This window comes from Mobula hypostoma, chromosome 11 (assembly GCF_963921235.1).
Source record: "Mobula hypostoma chromosome 11, sMobHyp1.1, whole genome shotgun sequence".
NCBI lineage: Eukaryota > Metazoa > Chordata > Chondrichthyes > Myliobatiformes > Myliobatidae > Mobula > Mobula hypostoma.
The window spans coordinates 94,928,687-94,955,543 of record NC_086107.1 but is presented as its reverse complement, the minus strand read 5'-3'; the positions used below and the strand labels follow the sequence as shown (position 1 = coordinate 94,955,543).

The 26,857-nt window shown below is 47.4% G+C and overlaps 1 protein-coding gene across 6 annotated transcripts in view; it reads left to right on the top strand.

Moving 5' to 3' along the window:
- prrg2 (proline rich Gla (G-carboxyglutamic acid) 2) overlaps positions 1–23,656 on the top strand; it is a 39,311-nt gene extending 15,655 nt beyond the window's left edge. For 3 of the 6 annotated variants that reach the window (XM_063062553.1, XM_063062556.1, XM_063062555.1), the window contains exons 2-8: positions 2,609–2,818; positions 4,873–5,017; positions 5,944–6,107; positions 12,610–12,643; positions 17,246–17,372; positions 17,692–17,862; positions 21,217–23,656. In XM_063062553.1, coding sequence (XP_062918623.1) covers positions 4,909–5,017; positions 5,944–6,107; positions 12,610–12,643; positions 17,246–17,372; positions 17,692–17,862; positions 21,217–21,247 — 636 coding nt within the window. In that variant the 5' untranslated portion in view covers positions 2,609–2,818; positions 4,873–4,908 and the 3' untranslated portion in view covers positions 21,248–23,656. The remainder of the gene's footprint in view (positions 1–2,608; positions 2,819–4,872; positions 5,018–5,943; positions 6,108–12,609; positions 12,644–17,245; positions 17,373–17,691; positions 17,863–21,216) is intronic. The other 3 variants (XM_063062554.1, XM_063062558.1, XM_063062557.1) reach the window with 1 other exon arrangement.
- The last annotated feature ends 3,201 nt before the right edge of the window (positions 23,657–26,857 follow it).

Below are 26,857 nucleotides of genomic sequence, written 5' to 3'. Positions count from 1 at the left end.
CTCCCTCCTGGCACTTCTCCTTGCAAGCGGAACAAGTGCCACACCTCCTCCCTCACTACCATTCAGGGCCCTAAACAGTCCCTCCAGGTGAGGCGACACTTCACCTGTGAGTCTGTTGGGGTCATCTACTGTATCGGGTGCTTCCGGTGAGGCCTCCTGTATATTGATGAGACCCTATATAGACCGGGAGAGACTGTTTCACCGAACATTTCCACTCTATCTGTCAGAAAATGCGGGATCTCCCCGTGGCCACCCATTTTAATTCCACTTCCCATTCCCATTCCAACATATCAGTCCATGGCCTCCTGTTGTGATGAGAACACACTCAGGTTGGAGGAACAACACCTATTCCATCTGGATAGCCTCCAACCTGATTGCCCGAACAACAATTTCTCGAACTTACAGTAATACCCCCCCTTCACTGTTCCCCATTCCCATTTCCCCCTCTCACCTCATCTCCTTACTTGCCCCTTTTCTTTCTTCCATGGCCTTCTGTCCTCTCCTATCAGATTCCCCCTCCTGTATCTCTTTCACCGATCAACTTTCTAGCTCTTTACTTCACCCCTCCCGGTTTCACCTGTCTTCCCCCACTTTCTCACTCTGACTGCTCATTTTTTTTTTCTCCCCCTCCAGTCCTGATGAAGGGTCTGGGTCGAAACGTGGACTGTACTATTTTTCTTTTTTTTGGCGTGTGCGTGCGCGTCTGTGTGTGTGTCTGCGTGTCCGTGCGTGCGTCCGTGATGATGTCTTTTTCATGGCTTTTACAAGGCACAGAGCAAGAGAGAGAGACGGTGTGGCTCACTCCTCACACAGACATTTTTTGCAGTAATTTCCCTGTGTTTTATGAGGTCGAGTTGCATTCCTGACACTCAACCCGGCACGGATGGAAAACGTACTTGGGGGCGGACCCAACTAGTTTCGAACCCAGGAGCCTCCGCTCCCGGGTCCGGCAACGATGTCGTTGTGCCACCAGCCGGCCCTGACTGTAGTCTTTTTCATAGATGCTGCCTGGCCTGCTGAGTTCCTCTAGCAATTTGTGTGTGTGTGTGTGTGTGTGTGTGTGTTGCTTGGATTTCCAGCTTCTGCAGATTTTCTCTTGTCTATTTTGACATCCCTTGGCGCGGTAGCGTAGTGGTTAGCATAATGCTGTACAACGCCAGCGGCTTGGGTTCAATTCCCACCACTGCCAGTAAGGAGTTTGTACCTTCTCCCCGTGACCGTGTGGGTTTCCTCCTGCAGTCCAAAGATGTCGGGGTTAGTTGGTCACATGGGTGCAATTGGGCAGCACAGGATCATTGGGCTGAAGGACCTGTTACTGTGACACATCTCTAAATAAATTAAAAAAATAACTTGATGTAAAGTTCAAGTTTATTCATCTGACTGTACATGTGTGGAACTAAACGAAGCAAGGTTCATCCGGATTATGGAGCACCTATAAAGCATATATCATACACAACATGTATCACACACAGCGCATAAAACAAAATATTACCACAAGTAAGTTAATAAAATATAATTCAAACTGCATTAGTGCGCTGTCCTGATGCTGAGATCTCGGTGGTGGCAGGGTATTCATTATTCTCTGCCTGAGGGAAGAAGCTGTTACCCAGTCTGGCAGTCCTAGTCCTATCATCTGGTGCTGTGTCTGTGATCTTCCTGTCCCGGTTCTATTATAACCATAATTACACCAATATCACCACGAGCTGTAAAGTGTCGCGGGTCTCTGAGCTTGACCAGGAAGCCCTAGAAATGGGTAACAGAGGCATAAGACACAATAGAGCAGCGGTCCCCAACCACTGGGCCGCAAAGCATGGGTTACCAGGCCGTGACGAAACGATATGATTTGGCGATATGAAACGATATGAGTCAGCCGCACCTTTCCTCATTCCCTGTCACGCCCACTGTTGAACTTGAACGCACGCGAGGTTATTACTCACACAAGGTCATCAGTTGGTCATTAACCTACAGCTACTCGATGAGGAAAAAACAAACATCGCTTGAGAGTTTCTTTGGAAGAGGTGGTAGGGGACTTAAAAGGCCTAATGATGATGATAGCGCAGAGACAGCTGAGGCTGCGACTGTTTTAAAAAAAAAAGAAAGCGTCCTTCGACAGAAAATACGACGAGTTGTACATAAAATATGGCCACGAAAGCACTGAAAACGTTGCTTCCATTTCCAACATCATATCTCTGCGAAGTGGGGTTTTCTGCAATGAATGCAACGAAAACTAAATTGCGGAATAGACTGGACATAAGGAACCCATTCGAGTATCGCTGTCTCCTATCACCTCTCGATGGGACCATCTCTTTGCAGGGAAACAAGCCCAGGGCTCCCACTGATTCAGCGATATTGCTGTGTTGCAATGATTTTATATGTTCATACGGGGAAAATATGTGCTCTATGTGTAATATCCAAACGTTACTTAAAATGTTATGATGCTATTGACTTATAATTGACTTATCACTATATTCATGCACTGTGTGTTTAATATTAAATTTGTTAGATAAACCATTTTAGAAACAAAATTGAGTGTATTAGCCACTTATAAGTGACTTATAGTTGACTTATCACCTATATTCCGGTTGTGATTAACACCCCCTCCCCGCAGTCGGCCGGTCTGCAAGAATATTGTCAATATTAAATCGGTCTGTGGTGCAAAGAGGTGTTGCAATAGAGGAACTCAGAAAGTCGAGCAGCATCCATCGAAGGCAATAATGGAAGCACAGAGCATTATCCCAGAAGGAAGTGACTCCCTACATTCTCCCTGAGGGTTTCCTCCAACTGCTCCGGTTTCCTCCCACTTTGCAGCAACGTACAGGTAAGTAGGTTAATTGGTCAGTGGGTGCAATTGGGCACAGACTTACTGGGCCAGCAGGGCCTGTTGCCATGCTGTATCTCTAGATAAAATATAAAAACGGTCGACATTTTGGGCCAAGATCCTTCTTCAGGGCTAGAAATGAGATTGTGTTATTCCTCTCTGTTACATCAGACCATAAGACACAGGAGCAGAATTAGAGGCCACTTGGCTCATCAAGTCTGCTACACCGTTCAATCATGGCCGATTTATTTTTCCCTCTTAATCCCATTATGCTGCCTACATCTCATAACCTTTACCTTTACTAATGAAGAACCCATCAACTTGCACTTTAAATATTTCAAGTGACGTAGCCTCCACGTCACTTGGCGTCACGCCACTGTCTGTGGCGGTGAATTCCTCAGATTTGCCACCCGCTGACTGAAGAAACTCCTCCTCATCTCTGTTCTAAAGGGACGTCCTTGTGTTCTGAAGCTGTGCCCTCTGGTCCTAAATTCTTTCCCTGTTGGAATCATCTTCTGTGCATCCACTCTATCTAGGCCTTTCAATCTTGCGTTCGCTGAGAAGTGCTCTCCCCTCTCCCGCTGTCACATGGGAGGATGGATAGAAGGTGACAGGTTGGAACTTACAGGATTTAATTTAGATTATGAGGACACTCAGTCCTCATTGATTGTCATTTAGATATGCATGAATTAAAAAATGATACAACATTCCTCCAGAATGATATCACAAGAAAACACAGGACAAACCAAGACTAAAACTGACAAAACCACATAATTATAACATATAGTTACACAGTGCAAAGCAATACCATAATTTGATAAAGAGCAGACCATGGGCACGGTAAAAAAAAAGTCTCAAGGTCCCGATAGACTCATCATCTCACGCAGGCGGCAGAAGGGAGAAACACTCCCCGCCATGAACCTCCAAGCGCTGCGAACTTGCCGATGCAGTACCGTTGGAAGCACCCGATGGCAGCAGACTCTGAGTCCGTCCGAAAACTTCAAGCCTCTGACCAGCCCCTCCGACACAGCCTCTCCGAGCACCATCCTCTGCTGAGCGCTTCGACCCTGCCCCAGCCGCCGAGCAACAAGCAAAGCCGAGGACTCGGGGCCTTCCCCTCCGGAGATTCTGGACCACACAGTGGCAGCAGCAGCGAAGCAGGCATTTCAGAAGTTTCACCAGATGTTCCTCCGTGCTCTCACATCCGTCTCCATCAAATCAGGATTGTGCACGGCCCCCTACTTGACAAATAACAGACAACACCACCGCAGTGGCCGCTGCGAGCTGTGTCGCGCCGCCATCTTCTCTCACAATTTATCCAATCAGAATTGGCTACACAGCTGCCAGGAGCTTGCCCCCCAACACACACAGAACAGAAGTGTGGATTGGTCAGCTTGGGTAGGAGGGATCGGTTGACCTTGCAGACTTTGAGAGAGGAACTTTGGTGCGGCGTGGTTAGGGTAAAATTATTACCGTAATAGTTGATCCGGATTCAATTCTGCTGTCTGTAAGGAGTTTGCACATTCTCCCCATGACTGCATGGGTTTCCTCTGGGTGCACACAACAGGAATTCCGCAGATGCTGGAAATTCAAGCAACACACATCAAAGTTGCTGGTGAACGCAGCAGGCCAGGCAGCATCTCTAGGAAGAGGTACAGTCGACGTTTCAGGCCGAGACCCTTCGTCAGGACTAACTGAAGGAAGAGTGAGTAAGGGATTTGATTCCTCCGACTTTCAAATCCCTTACTCACTCTTCCTTCAGTTAGTCCTGACGAAGGGTCTCGGCCTGAAACGTCGACTGCACCTCTTCCTAGAGATGCTGCCTGGCCTGCTGCGTTCACCAGCAACTTTTATGTGTGTTCCTCTGGGTGCTCTGGTTTCCTCCCACATTCCAAAGATGTGGGTTAATCAGTCACATGGTGTAATTGGCCAGTACAGGCTTGTTAGGCTGGAAGGGCCTTTTACTGTGCTGTGTCTCTAAATGCAACTTTAAAAAAGTGACAGAGAAGAGTTGCATCCAACAGGGGATGACTGAATTTTGTTTTCGTTTCTAGGTTGCGTTGTGCTGTTTGGTACCACGTCAAGCCAACATGGTCACCCACTGCTTCCTGCACGGCGTGTTTCTGTTGTGGGTGCTGGCCAATACTCACTGTACCGATGCACGTGCACTGACCCATCAAGGAGATGCCGGACAGAAAGGTAGGTAGACTCTCTGGAAAAAGATGCCTCCCAGAGAGGTTTGACTACATCATTGGAGAGGCGGTCTAATGGGGCACAAATTGGGAAAAGATTGAAGATTAGTTTTATTTGTCACACATACGCTGAAGCATGGAAGCCGACACTGAGATGCGTCGTTTGGGTCAAAGCAGATCAAGACCAATAGTGCTGGAGGGGCAGCCCGCAAGTGTCGCCACATCTCTGGCGCCAACATAGCATGCCCACAACTCACTAAATCTCCTGTTGTTTGGTGGGGGGGGGGTGTTCCCCCTCTGACTCAGCCCCTCTCTGCCCAGGCAGCTGTGTATCAGAGGTCTCTCCGATCTCCTGGGCTGTTCCCAAGGGCACACATCGAGACAGGCATGGAAGATCATCAGAGTTTTTTCGAAACTTGTCGGTCTACCAGCACGTCGAGAGGTCCGTGGTGGAAAGCTGCTGGCTGGCATATTCTAGCCTGCGGAGGAGTGTGCTGAGGGACGCCCTGAAGCTTGGTGCAGTCACCGCGAGGGCTCGGTGGAGAAGGACTACAGACCGGGCTGCTTCCACCAGTGTGTGCAGGGGAAGTATTTCTGCTGCTAAACGAGACCAAAGTACAGGATGCTCACTGATAAACCCCTGCTGAGAATCCAGTAGAATCCTTTATAACCTTTTCACTTTAAGGGCTTTACACAGATCTTTGGAAAGGGAAGAGGAAAAGTGAGAGAGAAGGTGACAGAAATTTTATTGAAGGAGTGACGGGGTCAGACATTTTGAGGCGCACATGAGCATATTCTTTTTTTGAGAGAGAGACAGTTGAGGGGAGAATGTGTGACCCAAGCATGGATACAGAGGAACAGAGAGTTTTTTTGGAGAGACAGTGGGGACAGATGTGTGTTGTGATTATTAAAACCTTTTAAAATTGCTTTTAGTGTTTATGGATGAACGTGAAGCGACTACCTTCTTAAACCGGAAGCTGCTCTACAACAGCTGGGATTTTGAGCTCTTAACTCCAGGAAATATTGAACGCGAATGCTGTGAAGAAGTGTGCAATTACGAGGAGGCACGTGAAGTCTTTGAGGACGATGATAAGACGGTAGGGATCCTCCCAGTTTGATCTGCTTTCAGGAATGTAGGACACCTTAAAGGTTAACATGCAGGCTGAGTCGGTGGTAAGGAAGGCAAATGCAATGTTAGCATTAATTTTGATAGGACTAGAATATAAAAGCAAAAATGTAATGCTGAGGATTTATAAGGTAGTGACTGCACTTGGACTATTGTGAATAATATTGGGCCCCTTATCTAAGAAAGGATGTGCTGGCATTGGGGAGGATCCAGAGGAGTTTCACGAGAATGATCCCAGGGATGAAAGGGTTAACATGAATGTTTGGTGGCTCTGGGCCTAAAGTTTAAAAGAATAAGGGGGTATCTCATTGAAACAGGCTGAGATAGAGTGGACGTGCAGAGGATGTTTCCAATAGTGTGAGAGTCTAGGACCAGAGGACGCAGACTCGGAATAGAAGGACGTCACTGTAGAACAGAGGTGAGGGGCAATTTCTGTAGCCAGAGGATGGTAGATCTATGGAATTCATTGCCAAAGATGGCTCTGGAAGATGTATTTAAAGTGGACATTAATAGATTCTTGATTATTAGGGTGGCAACAGTTATGGGGAGAAGGCCTTTAACAAGGTGCCACACATGAGGCTGCTTACCAAGTTAAGAGTCCATGGTATTACAGGAAAGTTACTAACATGGTTAGAGCATTGGCTGATTGGTAGGAGGCAGCGAGTGGGAATAAAAGGATCCTTTTCTGGTTGGCTGCCTGTGACTAGTGGTGTTCCGCAGGGGCCAGTGTTGGGACCACTTCTTTTTTATGCTGTATATAAATGATTTAGATGATGGAATAGATGGCTTTGTTGCCAGGTGTACAGGTGATTTGAAGATTGGTGGAGGGGCAGGTGGTATTGAGGAAATGGGTAGGATGCAGAAGGACTTGGACGGATTAGGAGAATGGACAAGCAAAGTAGTAAATGAAATACAATGTTGGAAAACGCATGGTCATTCACTTTGGTAGTAGAAATAAATATGTGGACTATTTTCTAAGCAGGAAGAAAATCTAAAAATTTGAGATGCAAAGGGACATGGGAGTTCTTGTGCAGAATACCCTAAAGGTTAACTTGCAGGTTGAGCCGGTGGTGAGGAAGGCAAATGCAATGCTAGCATTCATTTCAGAGGTGTAGAATACAAGAACTAGGATGTGACGCTGAGGCCTCTCCTTAAGTATTGTGAACAGTTTTGGGCCCCTCATCTTAGAAAAGATGTGTTGACGTTGGAGAGTGTCCAGAGGAGGTTCACAAGGATGATTCCGGGAATGAAAGGGTTATCATACGAGGAACGTTTGATGGCTCTGGGTCTGTACTTGCTGGAATTCGGAAGGATGAGGGGGCATCTCATTCAATTCTTTTGAATGTTGAAAGGCCTAGACAGAGTAGATGTGGAAAGGATGTTTCCCATTCTTGGTGAGTCTAGGACAAGAGTGCCCAGCCCCAGGGTAGGGGGGTTGCCCTTTCAAAACAGAGATGCAGAGAAACTTATTTAGCCAAAGGGTGGTGAACTTGTGGAATTTGTTGCCACATGCAGCTGTGGAGGCCAGGTCGTTGGGTGTATTTAAGGCAGAGATTGATAGGTTCTTGATAAGACATGACATCAAAGGTTACAGGGAGAAGGCCGGGAACTGGAGGAGGGGGGAAAAGAAAAGGATTAGCCATGATTGAATGGCGGAGCAGACTTGATGGGCCAGATGGCCTAATTCTGCTCCCATGTCTTATGGTCTTATGGAGAAGGCAGGAGAATGGGGTTTAGAAGGAAACTAAATCAGCCAAGGTGGAATGGCGGAGGAGACTAGATGGGCTGAATGACCTCTTATGGTCTTATGCTCATCCCATAGTGAAAGTAACACCAGCAGCCATGTAGGAAGTGCTTTATAATAGATTCCAAGGAACTTCCCAGGAATGTTGCGGTGGAAGAGCTGCAAAGGTAGCTGACCAAATCTTCGTCACATGAGTAGGTTTAATGAAGAGAAGTGAAGAAGAGGATTTGAAGAGAATTGCAGAGCTTGGGACTGAGGCAGTGAAGGTGACAGCATTTGCTGTCTTGATATGAGGAGGAGCACCCAGAGGAGACCCACACAGTCACGGGGAGAGCATACGGACACCTTACGGACAGCAGCAGAATTGAACCTGGGTCACTGACACTGTAATACCATGCCGTCCCCAAAGTTCCTCTCACAAGGTCCCCAGGGTCATCCGATCCCTGCTGCCTAAGCTGACCTACCCACTCCTCTGCTCTGTGGGGGGACGGGGGGAACGAGGTCCTGGCAGCCGTGTGGCCAACTCGGATTGGACTACATCCTGCAAGTTCCAACCTGTCACCCTCTATCCGTCCTCCCGTGTGACAGCAGGAGAGGGAGAGGGCACTTCTGAGTGAGAGTAAGATTGAAAGGCTTAGGTAGAGTGGACATACTGGGAGAGTCTCTCATTACGTTCCCCATTCTAGTTACCCTTACTCCCCTTCTCCTCAACTGCTCATCACCTCCCTCTGACACCCCTCCTTCCTACCTGTCTTCATGGTCTGCTCTTCTCTCCTGTCAGATTCCTCCTTCACCCCTTCTACCAATCATCTCCCAACATCTTACTTCACCCTTCCCCCATCCGCTCACCTAGTTTCGCCTACCAGTTTGTACTCCAGCCCCACCTGCATCAGGACTGGAAAAGAAGGAGGCAGAAGCCAGAAAAAGGTGGTGAGGGTGAGGGGAATAAATATGAGCTGGCAGGCGATAGCTGAGGCCAGGTGAGCAGTTTGATGAAATATTTCGTCCCCAAACGCCAGCTGTTTGTTTCCCTCCATGGGTGCTGCCTGACCTGCTGAGTTCTCCCAGCATTTTGTGGGTGTGGTGCTCTGGATTTCCAGCATCTGCAGAATCTCTTGTATTTGGGCTTAAAGTATGTGATGGAGCTGGGAAGGGCTGTGAGGAGATTCGCTAGGGTGTTGCCCTGGATAGCACATTTGAGTTATGAGGAGAGGCTGGCTCTGTTTCTCCCGGAATGAAGGGTGTTCGGAGGGAATGTGATTGAGTATGCAAAATTATGAGAGGTATAGATAAGATAGATTGTAGGAAACCTTCCTCCAATATCAGAAGGAGGTAAAACTAGAGGACAGAGATAGAGTTCAAAGGCAATTTATTATCAAAATTGCTATATGCTACCTCGAGATGCATCTTCTTGCAAACATTTACAGGAAACAGGTAAATACTATAAAATCTATGAAAAAGACTGACAAAACAACCAACGTGCAAAAGAAGACATATTGTGCAAGTAAAAAGTAAATAATGCTGAGAACGAGTTGTGAGAGTCCTTGAAGATGAGCCTGTAGGTTGTGGATCAGTTCAGTGTTTAGGTGAGTGAAGTTATCCACGCTGGTTCAGGAACCTGATGGTTGTTGGGTAATAACTGTTCCTGAACTTGGTAGTATGGTGCCCCGAGGCTCCTATACCTCCTGCCCAGTGGCAACACCAAGATGACAGGATGGTGGGGTGAACTTGATGATGGATGCTGCTTTCTTGTGGCAGGGCCCTTGGAAATGTACAGTCTTTTCCATTCCTGAGCATTTAGTGTTTCCATACCAGGCCATGATGCAATCAATTATAAAGAAAGTACATTTATGAATGTTAACTTAACCAAACTGTGAGTAAAGAAAAAAAAACAAAAGGGCCCATCATTATTAAAACAGTCAAATGTGCAGAGGTTGGAGCTGAACTCCTGCAAAAGCTGATGTGTCCGATGTACTCACACGCCAACTCCCTTTCACCAGTAGAATTTCCTCTTGTGCTTTCCAGACGGATCAAGTCCTACAGCTGGTTCCCTCAAGTTTCTTCTCTCTCCCTCCCACTGAAAAAGCCCTCGATCCACCTCAGTGTCCATCACAAAACTCCTCCCACAGCGTGCTCTAGAACCTTCTCCCAACTCCACCATCCTGATTGGATGACATGGCAATCCTAAGCATGAACATCACAACCCCTTATCTTTAATGGTAACCCAGACACTACCAGTAGAACAAACTGCTTCTGCGGAAAGCCATTAAATTTTGTATCATTTCTTAATGCATGCATTACTAAATGACCATAAAAGAGGACTGCGTGTCCTCATAATCTAAATCTAAAATGAAATGCCCTGCAACATTAGCAGTAAGATCTTAACCAGGGCTTACACGCACATCCTTGAGGTGTGACAGTGTTGATTATCAGCAAGGTTATTTTCAAACTGCACAGACAGTGGTCTCCCAATGATCCAGTTGTAGAGAGAAATACAGAGGCCCAAGTTTTGGAGCTTTTTGATTGGAACTGAGGGTATGATTGTGTTGAACGCTGAGCTGCAGTCAGTAAACAGCAGCCTGGTGTAGGTCTTGTTATTGTCCAGGTGATTCAGTGAGCCGGTGAGATTGCATCTGCTGTAGATCTATTGTGGTGACAGGCAAAATGCAGCAGGTCCTGGTCTTTGCTTAGGGAGGAGTTGATTCTAATCATGACCAACCTCTCAAAGGGCTTCATCGCTGTAGAAGTGAACGCCACTGGGTGATGGTCTTTGAGGCAGCTCACCCTGCTCTCCTTGGGCACTGGTATGAGACAGATGCACCATGACTGTGCACCACGATAAGGTTATCTTGATACACATCCACAAGTTTTAATCCTTTCTACCAGCTCTGAGCTCCCTCCTCCTCTCAGCCTGCTCTGGGTTACCTGCAAATAACTGGGTAGTTCCATTTCAAATGTTATTCACGTGCCCACACTATGGACTCATAGAGTCATCCAGCATGGGAACAAGCCTTTCAGCCCATCTGGCCTATGCTGACTGCAGCATCCTCCTTCCGTACCAGACGGTGTTGCAACTAGTCAGAATGCTCTCCACCGTTCATCTGTAGAAATTTGCCTGAGTCTTTGTTGACATACCAAATCTCCTCAAAGCTCCTACTAAAATGTAGCCTCCTTCATCCTGAGTGCCTGCTTTCAGCCCGTAGTCTTCCAAGCCCTTTCCCCTCCGTGCAACTATCCAAATGTCTCAATTGGTCACTTCCTCTGCCACCTTGCTGTAAGTGTCTGCTGCATCTCTCTGTAAAGAAGTTGTGTCTCTGGTCTTTTTTAACTTGCCCTTTTATCTTGTATCAGTGCCCTCTGGTTTTGGACACCACCACCCTGGTGAAAAATCAATGACTGTCTAGCCCATCCAGACACCTCCAGACACCTCCCCCCACTGTTTTAAAAGCTTCACTGCTTTTACACTCCAAGGAATAGAGACCCAGCATGGACAACCTTTCCCTATAACTCAGGCCCTCAAATCTCTTCTGCACTGTCTAGCTGGGCGATGCCTCTTTCCTGTAAGAGGGTGACCAGAACTGGACACGGTACTTCCAGCGAGGTCTCACCAACACAACTGCAGCATAATGTCTCTACTCCTAAGCTGGATGTCCAGACTGCAGAAGGTCGATACGCTAAATGCTGTCTTCATCACCCTGCCTATTTAGGCGGCCATTTGTTCTCCCAGGTACTTCTGATCGGCTTGTCAGTGCTCTGCTGTTCACTGTATTACTCCTACCCCGGGTTGACTGTCCAAAATGAGTCACCTCTCTCTTATCTAAGTTGCGCTCTTTATTGTGATGTACTTTAAAAATGCCTTTAGGAGGGGTAGGTGATGAATTGCAGTTGATCGTCACATGTTCAATGTTTGGATTCTTACTAAGAGTCACTTTGTCAGCAATTATACTGGACAAAAATTTCTTTCGGAAGTGTTGCTTTCTCAGAATTTTATTTTTGTTTATGATAGACTGAAGCTGAACACAAGTTTTAATATCAATATCAGACTACTTGTATTGTGTAGGAATTTGGAGAAACAAGAAATTAACTTTTATTGAACGGTTGGTTGGCATCCGTCTGTCTCGAAGGACAGTGGGTGATGCTGATCATCATCACAAGCCTGGGTGGAAGGTATGGAGACCCTGAGATGCCCAGTCATCAAGACCCCCCTCTCGGCCTCACCACTGTACTCCAAAGGAGAGCTTATGAAGCAATACGTTTGGCACCAGCTTGGGTGCAGGAGCTGCCGGAAGGATGTTCAATGACGTCCAGCCGCCTTAGGGTCTCCACTCCGGATTTGCTGTCTGGGTTTACTCCCGTAGCCTTCGTCTCTCCCGAGGCTGCCCACAAGGCAGTGGGGCTACTTACCCATAGCTGGGGATCTGGTACACGAGCACCAGGGCGTGTCCACGTGCCAGTGGGCCTGTGTGCTGCAAGTGCAGGGCCAGACCTCCTCCCCGTCCTCTGTAGTTCATCCTGAGTCTGAAAGGAATGCTATGTTGGTGCTGGAATGTATGGTGACACCTGCATAGTGTAGGGTGCTAACACAAATGGCGCATTTCACTGTATGTTTCGATGTACACATGATAAATCTAAATCCAACTCCTGATCTACCTAGCTCTAACCTCAGTTATGTTTTCTGTCTTATTATTCGGAGTAATTCTGAGTGTGTGTGTGTGCTTCCTTCCTCCAGCTTCAATTCTGGAATGAGTACAAGCAGAAGCCGGGTAAGTGACTGTGCCGTGTGATCACCTAGTGCCTGATTTCAGTGTAAAGCTACTGAGCCTGTGAACGCACCATTCAATGTGAACATTTCCCCTGCTGGGACAAACGTTTGCCCCTTTGACCAAATTTTGAGGCTTTGTAGATCCCTGTGGTTTTTCCAATATGTCCGTCCTCTGAGTCCTTCCATTCACCTTTCAGGAGTTTCGGAACGTAGAACAGTATAGGCCCTTCGGCCCAAAATGACCATCCGCCACCAAAAGCAGAATGTCCCGGTGGCCAAACACTTTAAATCTGATTCCTATGCACCTTCTGACATGTCGGTCCATGGCTGCCTCTGCTCCCACAATGAGGCCACCCTCACGGTGGAGGAGCGATACCTCATATTATGTCTGGGTATCCTCCAACTTGATGGCATGAACATCAATTTCTCCTTCCAGTTTAAAAAAAAATCGCTGTTCTCTCCTATTCCCCACTCTAGCCTCTTTACCTTTTCTCACCTGCCTGTCACCTCCCCCGGGTCCCCTCTTTAGGACATAGAATATAGAACAGTACAGCACAGGAACATGCCACTTGGCCCACAGTGTTTTGCCGAACTAGCTAAAAAGCAAACCAATAACACCCAAACACTAATCCCTCCTACCTACACCATGCCCATGTCCCTCCATTTTCCTTGCATCCATGTGCCTATCCAAACGTCTCTTAAAAGCCTCTAATGTATTTGCCTCTACCACCATACCAGGTAGTGCATTCCAGGCATCCATCACTCTGAGTAAAAAATTTACCCCTCACATCCCCCTTGAACCTACCCTCTCACCTTCAGAGCATGCCCTCTGGTATTAGACATTTCAGCTCTGGGGAAACGATACTCTCTGTCCACTCTATCGATACCTGTCATAATCTTGTAAACTGCTATCAGATCTCCCCTCAGCCTCCACTGCTCCAGAGAAAACAACCAAAGTTTGTCCAGCCTCTCATGATAGCACATGCTCTCTAAACCAGGCAGCATCCTGGTAAGCCTCTTCTGCACCCTCTCCAAAGCCTCAATATCCTTCCTACAGTGGGGTGACCAGAACTGTACACAAAACTCCAGATGTGGCCTAACCAGAGTTTTATAAAGTTGCAACATAACCTCTTGACTTTTGAACTCAGTGCCTCAACTAGTACAAGCATTCCATAAGCCTTCTTAACCACCTTATCGACCTGTGTAGCCACTTTCAAGGAGCTGTGAACTTGGGTCCCAAGATCTCTCTGCTCAGCAACACTTGAGGACCTTGTCCTCAACAGTGTACTGTCTCCTTGCATTTGCCCTGCCAAGGTGCAACACCTCATTTATCTGGGGTAAACTCCATCTGCCATTTCTCTGCCCATATCTGCTACTGTTCTCCATTTCACTTTACTCTTTGCTAGTCCTCTGCACTACACACACCCCCATCAGTCTTGGTATCATCTGTAAACTTTTAAACCCACCCATCTACATGTTCATCCAGATCATTTTATACACATCACAAACAGCAGAGGTCCCAGCATAGATCCCTGCGGAACACCACTAATTACAGACCTCAACTCAAATAAATCCCTTCAACTACCAGCCTCTGACTTCTGTGGGCAAGCCATTTCTGATTCCAAACAGCTGAGATGTGTGGACCCCACGCATCTTAATCTTCCGGATTATCCTCCCATAAGGGACTTCGTCAAATGCCATGTCGACAGCATTCGCTGCCCTACCCTCATCAATCCCTCTCATCATCGTGTCAAAAGCTCAATCAACTTCACAAGACCTGACCTGCCCCGCACAAAGTCATGCTGGCTCCCCCTAATTAGCCCAAGGGTTTCCAAATGCTCATATATCCCATCCCCAAGAATTTTCTCCAGCAATTTCCTTACAACTGATGTGAGACTCAGCAGTCTGTAGTCTCCAGCATTTTCCTTTGTTCCCTTCTTAAATCGAGGTACAACATTAGCTACTCACCAGTCCTCCAGGACATCACCTGTGGCTAGAGAGGACACAAAGATACTGGTCAAGGGCCCAGCAACCTCATCTCTTGCCTCCTTCAATAACTTGGGGTAAATCCCATCAAGCTCTGGGGTCTTATCCACCTTAATCCTCATTAGGAGGCCCAACACTTCCTCCTCTTTGACCTGTAAACATCCTAAGGTATTTATCCACTAGGCACTGATCTCCTGGTTCTTTTCCTTGGTAAACACTGAAGCAAAGTACTCATTACATACCTCAAAAACCTGTTAAATTAATCACCTATTCCTCCCCCTCTCTCAACCAAGTTTCAGTAATGGCTACAACATGAAAGTTCCATGTACTGATCCGTGCTCTAAGTTCATCACCCTTACCTATAATACTCGTAGTATTAAAAAATACACACTTCAATACTTTTCAGCATCTGCAGATTTTCTCTTGTTTGTACTTCAATACTTTTCCTGACATCTGCCATCCAGTCTGGATCTTCCCTTACTGACCTGGAGGTTCCAGTTCCCAGCCCCCTGCAAAACTAGTGTAAACTCTCCCAAATAACTCCAGCAAACCTTGTGGCCAGGGCCTTCTTCCCTTTTACCCATGGTCCACTCTCCTCCCCTATCAGATTAATTCCTCTGCAGCCCTTCACCTTTCCCACCCACTTGGCTTCACCAATCAACTTCTAGCTATCCTCCTTCCCCTCCCCCACCACCATTTCATTCTGGCATCTTCCCCACCCGCCCTTTCCTTTCCATTCCTGAAGAAGTGTCGCAGCCCGAAACATTGACTAGATGCTGCATTCTGCCAGCATTTGGTGTGTGTGTTGCGCTGGATTTCCAGCATCTGCAGGATCTCTGGTGTTTACGTGTGCAGATAGTGAGTTGTGAGCAGGCTCTGTCGACACCAGAACATCATGGCGACATTTGCAGGCTGCCCCCAGCACATCCCCAGACTGTGCTCGGCGTTGATGGCAAACGTCGCATTTCTGTGCACGTGTGGCAAGTAAAGCTAATCTTTAATTGCCCTTCAAGGTGTGATGGTGAGTCGCCTCTTTAACCATGTTGGTTCTCGAGGTGTGGGTAAACTCACAACGTTGTTAGGGAGGCAGTGATAATGAAGGAGATAGCTCAGATCAATCTCTGGACCAGAATTTATTTTTAAAAAAGCAATCCAGTACTCCAATTCCAGATCAAAAGTTCAAAGTACATGTATTATCAAAGTATGTTTACTATATACAACTTTGAGATTCGTCTCCTTACAGGCAGCCCCAAAACAAAGAAATCTAATAGAACCCATCGAAAAAAAAAGACCATCAAACACCCAATGTGCGGGGAGAAAAGAGCAAATTATATAAACATAAAAGTAGGCAAATAGCATTCAGAACTGAAGTTCATGAAGGTGAGTCCACAGCCATGAAGGCAGTCACAGCTGATTCAGAAGCCCGTCAGTTGCAGGCCACAGCCTCAATTCAGCACAGAGATGAGTAAACCCTGCAGAACAGAGAGCTAAAACCTACCCCACCAACACCCTGACCTTTTTGATCTGGCATGTTGCTTAACTCGTACAAACCTCAGATCATTCCTCTCGGGCCCTGGAGCCATAATTTGGGATTTAGGAATTACCCCGTCGCTGTTACCGTTCTGCTGACGCAGCACTGGAAGAACTGTTGCTTCCGACCTCCAGCCAATGCAGGTTCAGTCCCACTGCGTGTCTGGAATTTGCCCATTCTTCTTGTGGCAGCACGGGATTCCCCCCCGGAGCTCTGGTTTCCTCCCTCATCTCAAAATCTTGCCAGTCAGTGGGTTCATTAGCCACTAGTGTGTCGGGGAGGGGCATCTGTGGCGGGGGTGGGGGTTGGTAGTTCAGAATCAGGTTTAATATCACCAGCATATGTTGTGAAATTTGTTAATTTTGCGGCAGCAGTACAATGCAATACTTGATAAATATAGAAAAGAAATGGAATTACAGTAATTATATATGTATATTAAATAGTTAAGTTAAAATGAGAAGTGCAAGAACAGAAATTAAATTTTTAAAAATGTTGTGAGATAGTGTTATGGGTTCAACGTCCATTTAGGAATTGTATGGCAGAGGGGAAGAAGCTGTTCCCGAAGCACTGAATGTGTGCCTTCAGGCTTCTGTACCTCCTTCCTGACGATAACAACGAGAAGAGGGCATGTCCTGGGTGGTGGGGGTCCTTAATGATGGACGCTGCCTTCCTGAGGCACCGCTCCTTGAAGATGTTTTGGATACTATGGAGACTAGCGCCCATGATGGAGCTGACTAACTTTACAACTTTCTGCAACTGTGCAGTCGTCCTCCCTCCCGTACCAGACCGTGATGCAGCCAGTCAGAAAGCTCTGCATGGTACACCCATAGAAGTTTTCAAATGTTTTCGGTGATAAACCAAATCACCTCCATCTCCTAATGAAATGTAGCCGCTGTCTTGCTTTTATAGCTGCTTCAATATATTACGACCAGGTCTGACCCTGGGAGATATTTGATAGGGATGTGGGAAGAATTAAAATGGGATTCGGGTTGCTGGGAGATTAATGGGTGGCATGGTTCGAAGTTCGATGGGCCAATGGAGCTGATTCCCACTATAACTCTCTGGTAACTCTTGCCACCACTTTAGGAGGCCCCACTGCCCACAAGTTTGATGTCGCCGGCCTGGTGGCAGGCCTCATCACTGCCTTCATCCTCCTCATCCTGATTGGACTCCTTGTGGCCTACTTCTTCAAGCAGAGTGGGAAGCGGGAGAGGTTAGTGTCAGACGTCAAACCCCCACAGAGCGAGAGTGGGCTGGATGAGAACTTTGTGCGTTTGAAAGGCGCCCTTGAGTGGACGATGAGACGGGTGGGATCGGCGTGGGGTGAGGCCCTTTCAGTTCAGTAACGTCTGATCTGGTGGAAATAGTTGTTTGGCTGACTTTCCTGAATGTATTTGCACCCCCTCCCTGCTCTCATGGGTGCGGGGAGGCGGGTGGCAGGGGGTGAAAAGTGAACGGAAGTGCGACTAAGGGGCAGAATATCCTCGATCACTGCTGCACTATTTCTAACACCTTGCTGTTTTCTCCGCCAGACCGCCGGAGTACCGAGGGCAAGTCCCAAACACGGCCAGCCAACCAGCCCTGAGACCGAGCGAGGTGGTGCCCCTGAACACACTGGAGGCCAGAGCCCCTGGGCTGCCTTCCTACGAGGAGGCTCTGAGGAGATCGGGCCAATACGATGCCCCACCCCCTCCGTATGCTGGGTCTGTACAGTCATTTGTTTTAAAGCCATCATTAATTTGAACAAAGTTTTGTACAGCTGGGAGAATCCACAGGCCTCCTCACTCCCTGGTGACTTAAGGGCACAGTGATCCCCTCACATTGTTGGATAGCCAGCTCTGTGGCCGGCATTTCCAGAAGTGTTGTCACATGACCCTTCCCCCTTGTGCTATTGGTCACTCAACATGCCAATCAACATGACTTCCCACAGGCAATCAGGAAGTGAGTGAATTGTTCACAGGAGATTCTGCAGGTGCTGAAAATGCAGAGAAACACACACACACAGTGAATTGCTTATTACTCACGTGGAGAATATTATTGTGATTGTCAATCAAACATTTTTTATTCCCATCTCAGATACTTTAATAAGCAATCTGCACAAAGAAAATAAAATTAAACAGAGTTTCTCTTTTACCATTTTATACATTTTCTAGTTGTATAAGACATTGGTGAGGCCACACCTGGAGTATTGTGTATAGTTTTGGTCACCCTGTTACAATAAAGATGTCATTACTGGAAAGAATGCAAAGAAGGTTTACAAGGATGTTGCCAGGACTAGAAGGCCTGAGTTATAGGGAGAAATTGGACAGGCTGGGACTTTATTCCTTAGTGTGTAGGAGTGTAAGGGATGATCTGACTGAGGTGTATAAAATCATGAGGAACAGAGATAAAGTGGATATAGTTGATCTTTTTTTCCCCAGAGAATTGAATTGAATTGACTTCATTTTTTTTTACATCCTTCACATACATGAGGAGTAAAAATCTTTGTTGCATCTCTAGCTAAATGTGCAATGTGACTTAGACGGGCATAATGGTCAGCATGGATGAATTGGGCCGAAGGGCCTGTTTCTGTGCTGTTTTGGTCTATGACTCAATGGACCTTTGGTCATTATTTGGAGACTGCAAGTTTTCTAAAAGGTCTAGGTTCAGTGTCCAATCAGATTCATAGTTGCCATGGCAATGACCTTGGGTCTGGACTCTGATCACTGGTTGGCTGAAGTCGGCTGTGTTGCTGGTACTGGGAGGGTGGGGCCGCTGACCAACGATGGATTACCAGTGTGGGAGAGTGAGTAGGAAATGATGGGAACTCAATCCCAGAAATCCACAGAGGAGTTGGTGTAATGCTTTACAGCATCAGTGATCAGGGTACAATTCCTGCCACTGTCTGTAAGGAATTTGTGCGTTCTCCCTGTGACCACGTGGGTTTCCTCTGGGTGCTCTGCTTTCTTCCCGCATTCCAAAGTCGTACAGTTAGGGTTAGTAAGTTGTGGGCAGTGGAAGTGTGGTGACACTTGCCGGCTGCCCCCAGCACATCCTCGGAGTGTGTTGGTTGTTGATGCAAACGGCACGTTTCACTATATGTTTTGATGTACATGTGACAAATAAAGCTAATAATCTTTCATCTTTTTCCTTTAGATGGTAAGGTTGAGAAATCTTCACATTGATTAATGAGGAGGCTAAGTAACTGTACATTAACCTAGCTCCCATTTTCTACCCACCAAACTGTTTGTTTTTATATTATTTTATTTAGAGATACAGTACGGAATAGGCCCCTCCGGTAGAGTTGCCAACTTTCTCACTCCCAAAAGTAGCAGTCAAATACGGGACACTTGTGTTTACCCCGAGAAAGACTACCATGACCATGAAGCCTTGCGCGGGCACCTGTGTGTGCATGCGTGTACGTGCCAATTTTTTTCAACAAATCGGTTTTGGCTTAATCTTCCTGACTACACTGTACATAACATTATTTCTACTTTATATAGGCTGTGTATTTATCACATCATTCCTGCTTTTACTATATGTTAGTGTTAGGTTTTATGTGTTATTGGTATGATTTGGTAGGTTATTTTTTGGGTCTGGGAATGCTCAAAAATTTTTCCCATATAAATTAATAGTAATTGCTTCTTTGCTTTATGCCATTTCGGCTTATGAGCGGTTTCATAGGAACGCTGTACCTTAGTGGGGGAGATCGGGACAAGGGCGGTCCCGTATGGGACAAACCAATTTAGCCCAATATATGGGATGTCCCGGCTAATACGGGACAGTTGGCAACCCTATCTTCCGGTCATGCTGCCCAGCAATCCCTCGGTTTCAACCCAGCCTAATCACAGGACAATTTACAATGACCAATTAACCGACTAACTGGCACTGTGGGAGGAAAGCGGGGCACCCGGAGGAAACCCATGTACAGACTCCTTACAGATGATGTCGGAATCGAACTCCCATTGCCCTGTGCCACAATGGCGTGGGGCTAATAGCTATGTTACCATGGCTCCCGTAGCATACTAATATTTGCAGGTTGGTCATTGAGAGAGCTCCTGCGTTTTATCCTGAGGTGGAAGTTAAGGTGGCCTTGTCCCTGCCTACCCTGGAGGGGAGTGAAGGCCACGTCACGAGGAAATGAATGGATAAATCCTTCAAAGCTCACAAGACTGAAGGGAGCTTGGAACATAGAACAGTAGAGAACGAGGCCCTTCAGCCCACAATATCTGTGCTGGACACAATACTGAATGAAACTAAATCTCTTCTGCCTGAAGATGATGCATATCCCTTCATTCCCTGCACATTGACGTGCCTGTTTTAAAAATCTAAATATGCTGTCATGTCTGCTCCCTCCACTACCCCTGACAGTCTGTTCCAGGCCCCCACCACTCCGTGTGTTGGGCCCCACATACCCCCTGTACATTTTTCTCCTCTCACTCTGAATTGCACGTCCTCTGGTGTTGGACATCTCTACCCTGGCAGAATGATTCTGACTGACAACCTTGATGACTGTATTGTATCGGCTTCCACTACGCCTCCCATTAGCTCATTCCAGGCACCTACCACTTTCAGTGTGTTTTAAAAAAAATAAAACCTTGTCCCACACAGCTCCTTTGAACTTTCCCCTCTCAACGTAAATGCATGCCCGCTCGAACTAGACATTTCCACCCTGAGAAGAAGGATCTGCCCACCCTCTCGCTGCCTCTCATAATTTTATAAGCCTCTATCAGGTCTCTCCTCAGCCTCCAACACTCCAGAGAAAACAACCCAGATTTGTCCAGTCTCTCCGTGTAGCTCGTGCTCTCTAATCCGGGCAGGATCATGGCGAACCCTGTCCAGTGCCTTCACATCGTTCTTGTAATGGAAGACCAGAACTCCATGCAGTACTCCAAGCGTGGCTGAGGCACAGTTTCATATTAGCTGTGGTTCAACTTACTAGTCTTTTAGTCTTTGTATATGCGTGAGAAAGGTTGAGGGTTGGGCTAGATCAGCCACTGGCAAACTGAATGGTGAGGGAGGCTCGAGAGTTCTTTTCCCGTTTTCTCGTGCTCTAACCTGTCTTCTCACCTCTACAGGGGGTCCATGCGGGAACAACAACCCAGCTGAAACTTGGAATTCCACTGGAACTTTTCCTGAATGTTTTTTTTTTACATCCACTGGAAAAGTCCTGTAACGTGGAGAAGAAAAGGTACCAGAGAGTATTTGAAGAATCACGAGACAAGATTTGGGGGGTGGGGGGAGGGTGAGGGAAGGGGTGGGAGTTCCTGAAAAAGTCTTTGGGATTTCTGGGGTGTGTCCTTCTAAGTATTTCTCTCGGAGAATCATCAGGAACCAGCAAACCCTCGGATTTTCCCCAGTGCGAGCACTTCCATCCTTTGGGCTCTGTGGGTGATTATCATCCAAAGCTGAACGTTACTTTCCACTGATTCAATCGCCGATTGAACAATTTTCCCCATTCTCCATGTCGTCGGGGGAAGCACCTGTTAAGGAACATTCGGGTCACGTTTGAGAGCACTCTGCCTGAATTGGGTCTTCTGATGTCCTCCAGCGTGGCAAGAGGCAAGTTAATAGACTCTCGTTCCATCAAGAAACTTTGGAGAGGGGTGGAGGTGGAGAGGGAGACCTGTGAAACTGTTGTAATGACAGCACCACTCCAGCAGGTGAGGTAGATAAATAGGTCGATGGTGATGTCCTTTTTACAGAGCTCCCGTTGAGCAGATATTGAGGTGGGGGGTTGTGCAGGTGGGGGCATGCCACTGATGGGAGAGGCTGGGTGCGTTTCACTACTGATTCTCCAAACCTCACCGGATGGACCCAACAGTCCACCTCGCCAACACAGGCAATCCCCCGGGTTACGGCTGGGCCCAGTCCCTGAGAACCGTGCGTACCTCAGAAACCGTTCCCACGTCAGGCGTCGCAATCGGGCAGACAGGAGAGGGTGCCAGAGACGGTTGTGATGGGTGACAAAGAAGGGGTGCTGGGTCGGAGTGAGGGAGGTCCTCTCGGTGCTCCCGGTTCGGGCCCGTGTCCCACATCAGTCAATTGTAACCCTGGGACGGCCTGTAACCTTATTTGTTCTTAACACCTATCTAATGTGTACGAATTTCTGGGGAGCTGATCTTCTTTCCTCTGCCTCTTCTGCTCACAATCTCCTCCCTGGGCCGGAAGATGTACACCACACCCTTGAAATGGGTTGGGGGAGGGTGGGGGGGGAGGGTTTGGGTCCATAACCAATGTTTAACCCAACCAGAGAGCTAGTGGATGGGGAACTTGCTACCACACTCTGTACGGTGTGACTGCGGTTCACAATGTCCTTCATTGGCTACATCTGGAGTAAACCAAGATTAAGCCTGGTACCACACCTATCTTTCCTTTGTGAATATTCTTAGTGTGTTTGAAGGTTACATTTCTGATTCCTGCTAAATGACTTAATAGTATAGGAAAATAAAATCAAAAGATCCTGGGTGAGGTGTGAATTAGGGGCTGGAGTTTTCTCGTAGATTTATTTCTATGTCAATACCTGTTTGAGAAAGAGTTGAATGGGGTGTAAGTGCAACCCAAACCTCGTGTCTACCAGAGGGCTTCAGCTAAATCCACGCTTTAATGGAATAATTCCCTGCAGATAGAATTCAAATTGCCAGAACTTCTTTGATGCTGGATTTTAATTCTCAGCCAAGAGCCTGTGATTCAGACAGGATTTCCCTGCATATCCTGTGACCACCCAGTCTATCAGCCAATGGAAGGAGGAACCTCCTATACAGATTGTACCAGAAACCACAGCAGCATGAGACCTCCAGGATTTCTATGGTATCCGGGCCTTGGCCTGTGACTGCACTCATCCCTTCCCAATCTACTCCGGCTGATCCTGGGTGCTCACGTGAAATGAGGCGGGCGCTGGGTGCCTTTTTTTTCTAAAAATAGGCTGTAGTTGGATGCGGGAGGGGGAGAAGAGTCGTATGGATAATTGGATAATCATTCAAATAGGAGGGAAAAATACACTGAGATTTGGTGTTGAAGATGAGGATGAATTGTGAGTGGGAAGAGGGAACATTGTGGGTTAGTAATCTCTGTGAGCATTGAGTAAAGGGAGCATTGGGTATGGTCTGATTTAACTGGACAGAGTGTCTTGGGAGTGTGGACTCCTGTTACTCTGGAAGAGGATTACTTCCTCATAGGATACAATCGTACTCTGGTAGACGTCACTTAGTCAAATACCGATAGGAAGCAGACATTTTGGCCCAACTTGTCCAGTCTAATACAAATTTGTTTATTACATGTACATCGAAACAGACTGTGAAGTGTGGTGTTTGCATTAACAACCAACACACCTGAGGGTGTGCTGTGGGCAGCCCGCGAGTGTCGCCACACGTTCAGGTACCAACGTAACATGCCCACCATGCTCGGCAAAACAAAACAGAACACAGCAAGCAACAAAACAACAATGACAAAACAATCCCCGCTGCGTTCTCGTTCTCTCTCTCTCCCCCTCTCCCCCTCTCCCCCTCTCCCCCTCTCCCCCTCTCCCCCTCTCCCCCTCTCCCCCTCTCCCCCTCTCCCCCTCTCCCCCTCTCCCCCTCTCCCCTCTCCCCCTCTCCCCCTCTCCCCCTCTCCCACCCCTCTCTCACCCCTCTAACCCCTCTAACCCCAAGCCAGATCGTCATCTTGGGCCTCCATCCTCTGGTGGACTTGGACTCTCAGACTTCCAGTTGGGCTTCCACCTCACTAGTGGACTTGCAGAGCTTTGCAGACTCTGACCACGATGTGCACCTATGCTAGTCTTATTTGCCGACACTTAAAACCTGACCCAACTGCAACCAGCCAGGACCTGACCCGGGTGAGGACTTAAATTTTTCTTCATGGCTAATTCAACCCTGAAGCACTTCAAAGTTCAAAAGTAAAGTTATTATCAAACTACATACATGTCACCATACACAATCCTGAGATTCCTTTTTTTTGTCAGCATAGTTAATAAATCCTTACAATAATAACGACTTGTGGATAAGCATCAGAATAGCCTTGCCTCACCTATGCTGCTACTGATCAAGACCAGGACACAGTGGTACCCCTTCCTCGCCAATCCTGTGATCCAGTACAGTCCCGACCTTGAGTGCTGTCTATGTGGAGTCCGACGTTCTCCCTGTGAGTGTGTGTGTTTCCCCGGGGAGCTCCAGTTTCCTGCTACATTCCTAAGACCTGAGGGTCTTCGGTGGGTTAATTGGTTTCTGTAGTTTGCCCCCAGTATTTGTGGATGGGTGGGGAGGGCAGATCAAGGGAATGTGGGGAGATCAGTGTAGACGCATTCTTGATGGTTGGCGCGTACTTAGTGGGCCGGTACATGCTGTGTGACTGTCATCCATCCCAGATAGATTATTCAAGCAGGATTAGCCCATTCTGAGCCATTCCCAGATATTTTAACAGGACTCGGCATCTATGGAAATGAATAAACAGTCGACGTTTCGAGCCGAGACCCATCCTCAGGATTCCATAGATGCTGCCTGACCTGCTGAGTTCCTCCACCATTTTGAGTGTGCTGCTCTGGATTTCCAGCATCTGCAGAATTTCGTGTGTTTTATGTTTCATCAGAACGTGCTTTAGACTGGGATCCCTGCCTGGCATGGGTAATTGTGACCACCCCCCCCCCCCCCCACACACACACACACACACACCATGCGTACTGTTGTTCCTGGGTTGATGTCGAGTCCCTAAAACAAAGGATGCTTCACAACCTGTTCTGCTGGACAGCTGCCCCTTGAGTTGCATTGCCGATTGGAGTGTTGGGTAGCCCATTGTTTGAAGGGAATGAGATCAGGCATTTCTGAAATAGTTTCCATTAGGGAGGAACAGTGACACAGTGAGTAGAGCTGCTGCCCCTGCTCCAGAGACCTGGGTTGGATCTTGACCTCCCGTGTATGTGGAGATTGCTTGTTCTGTGTGGACGTACATGGGGTTTTCTCAGTTGCTCTGGTTAATTGGCCAATTCATTGAGCACAGTAAAGTGCATCTCGGGCAGGGGGGAGGGTAAAATCTGTGGAGTTAGGAGTTGAGGAGAAAGTGGAGAGAATAAAATGAGATAAGTGTAAATCATGGAACATAGAAATCTACAGCACATTACAGGCCCTTCAGCCCACGATGTTGTGCCATGTAAACAACTCTAGAAACTGCCTAGACTTGCAATACCGCATAACCCTCTATTTTTCTAAGCTCCATATACCTATCTAAGAGTCTCTTAAAAGACCCTATCGTATCCACCTCTACCACCTTTGCTGGCAGTACATTCCAGGCACCCACCACTCTCTGTGTGGAAAAACTTAACTGTGACGTCCCCCTTGTACCTGCTTCCAAGCTTTGCTTCCTCACGTTAGCCACTTCAGCCCTGGGTCAAACCTCTGGCTATCCACATGATCAATGGGAGGTTGGTAATCAGCATGCATGGATTTGATGGCCGAAGGGCCTGTTTCCCTGTTCTCTGACCCTCACTGCCATTGTTGCTGAGGACATGATTAAACCAGGGGCAGCCACTGAAGCATTTGGGCTCGTGATGTAGGAGAACAGAAGCAAAGTGAACTGGGGTCCTCCCCACCTCAAGCCTCCTCTAATAGCTACCCCCACCCACACACTCCCTCTAAACACCTTATCAATCCAGTATTTGGCAGTGAGGCCTTGACTGACTTCAGGGAAATCCGGGTTATAATAAATTTATCATCATCACTATGCTGTGTCCTGTGACATGGGCGATCATGGTCTTAACATGATTGTTCTTGGCAAATTATTTTCTACAGAACTGGTTTTCCATTGCCTCCTTCTGCACAATGACTTTACAAGACTGGTGACCCCATCCATTATCAATACACTTCAGAGATTACAACGCCAGCGACCGCCAGTCGCGGTTGACTCCCACCAGTCATCCGGAAGGAGTTTGTGCGTTCTCCCCCGACCGCAAAGTCTTCCTCCGGGTGCTCCGGTTTCCTCCCACGTTCCAAAGTCACGTGAGTTCGGTTTAGTGCGCTATAACACGACATGTTGGTGACACTTTTGGGCTGCCCCAGTGCAATTTTTTTTGACACAAGCAATGCCCCTCAGTCTTGTGTTTCGATGTGTATGTGACAAATAAATCTTTATCTTTAAAATCTTTCTGATAATATACATCAGGCTTCTGAGAGATGGATAAGGAAGTGCGTGACGTCTCCACCCATAACTATTGGTCGGGCGGGTGGGGGTCTCCTCGTTGACATACCAAGAGCTAAGGACACAAAACCAATGTGAGAGCAGTGTTAGCTGACCTTCCAGCTGGGGATTGTGTGGGCCAGTCTGATCAGTAAACTCCACAGATGGGTTTCTTGTGGAAGACGGAACAGCTTTGCTGTATCCCCCACAAAAGATGAACTTTCCCAGTGACCCCCCCCACCTCCCCATTTTAATTCCACTTCCTATTCCCATTCCGACATGTCAGTCCATGATTTCCTCTATTGCCACGATGAAGCCACGCTTCGGTTGGAGCAGCACTTCATATTCTGTCTGGGTAGCCTCCAACCTGATGGCATGAACACTGATTTATTGAACTTCCAGTCATTTCTCCAGCCTCTCTTGTCTTTTCTGGTCCTCCCTTCACCCTTTCTCTTCTCACCTACTCATCGTTTCCCTCTGAGTCCCCTCCTCGTTCCATTTCTCCCATGGTCCACTCTCCTCTCCTATCAGATTCCTTCTTCAGCCCTTTAA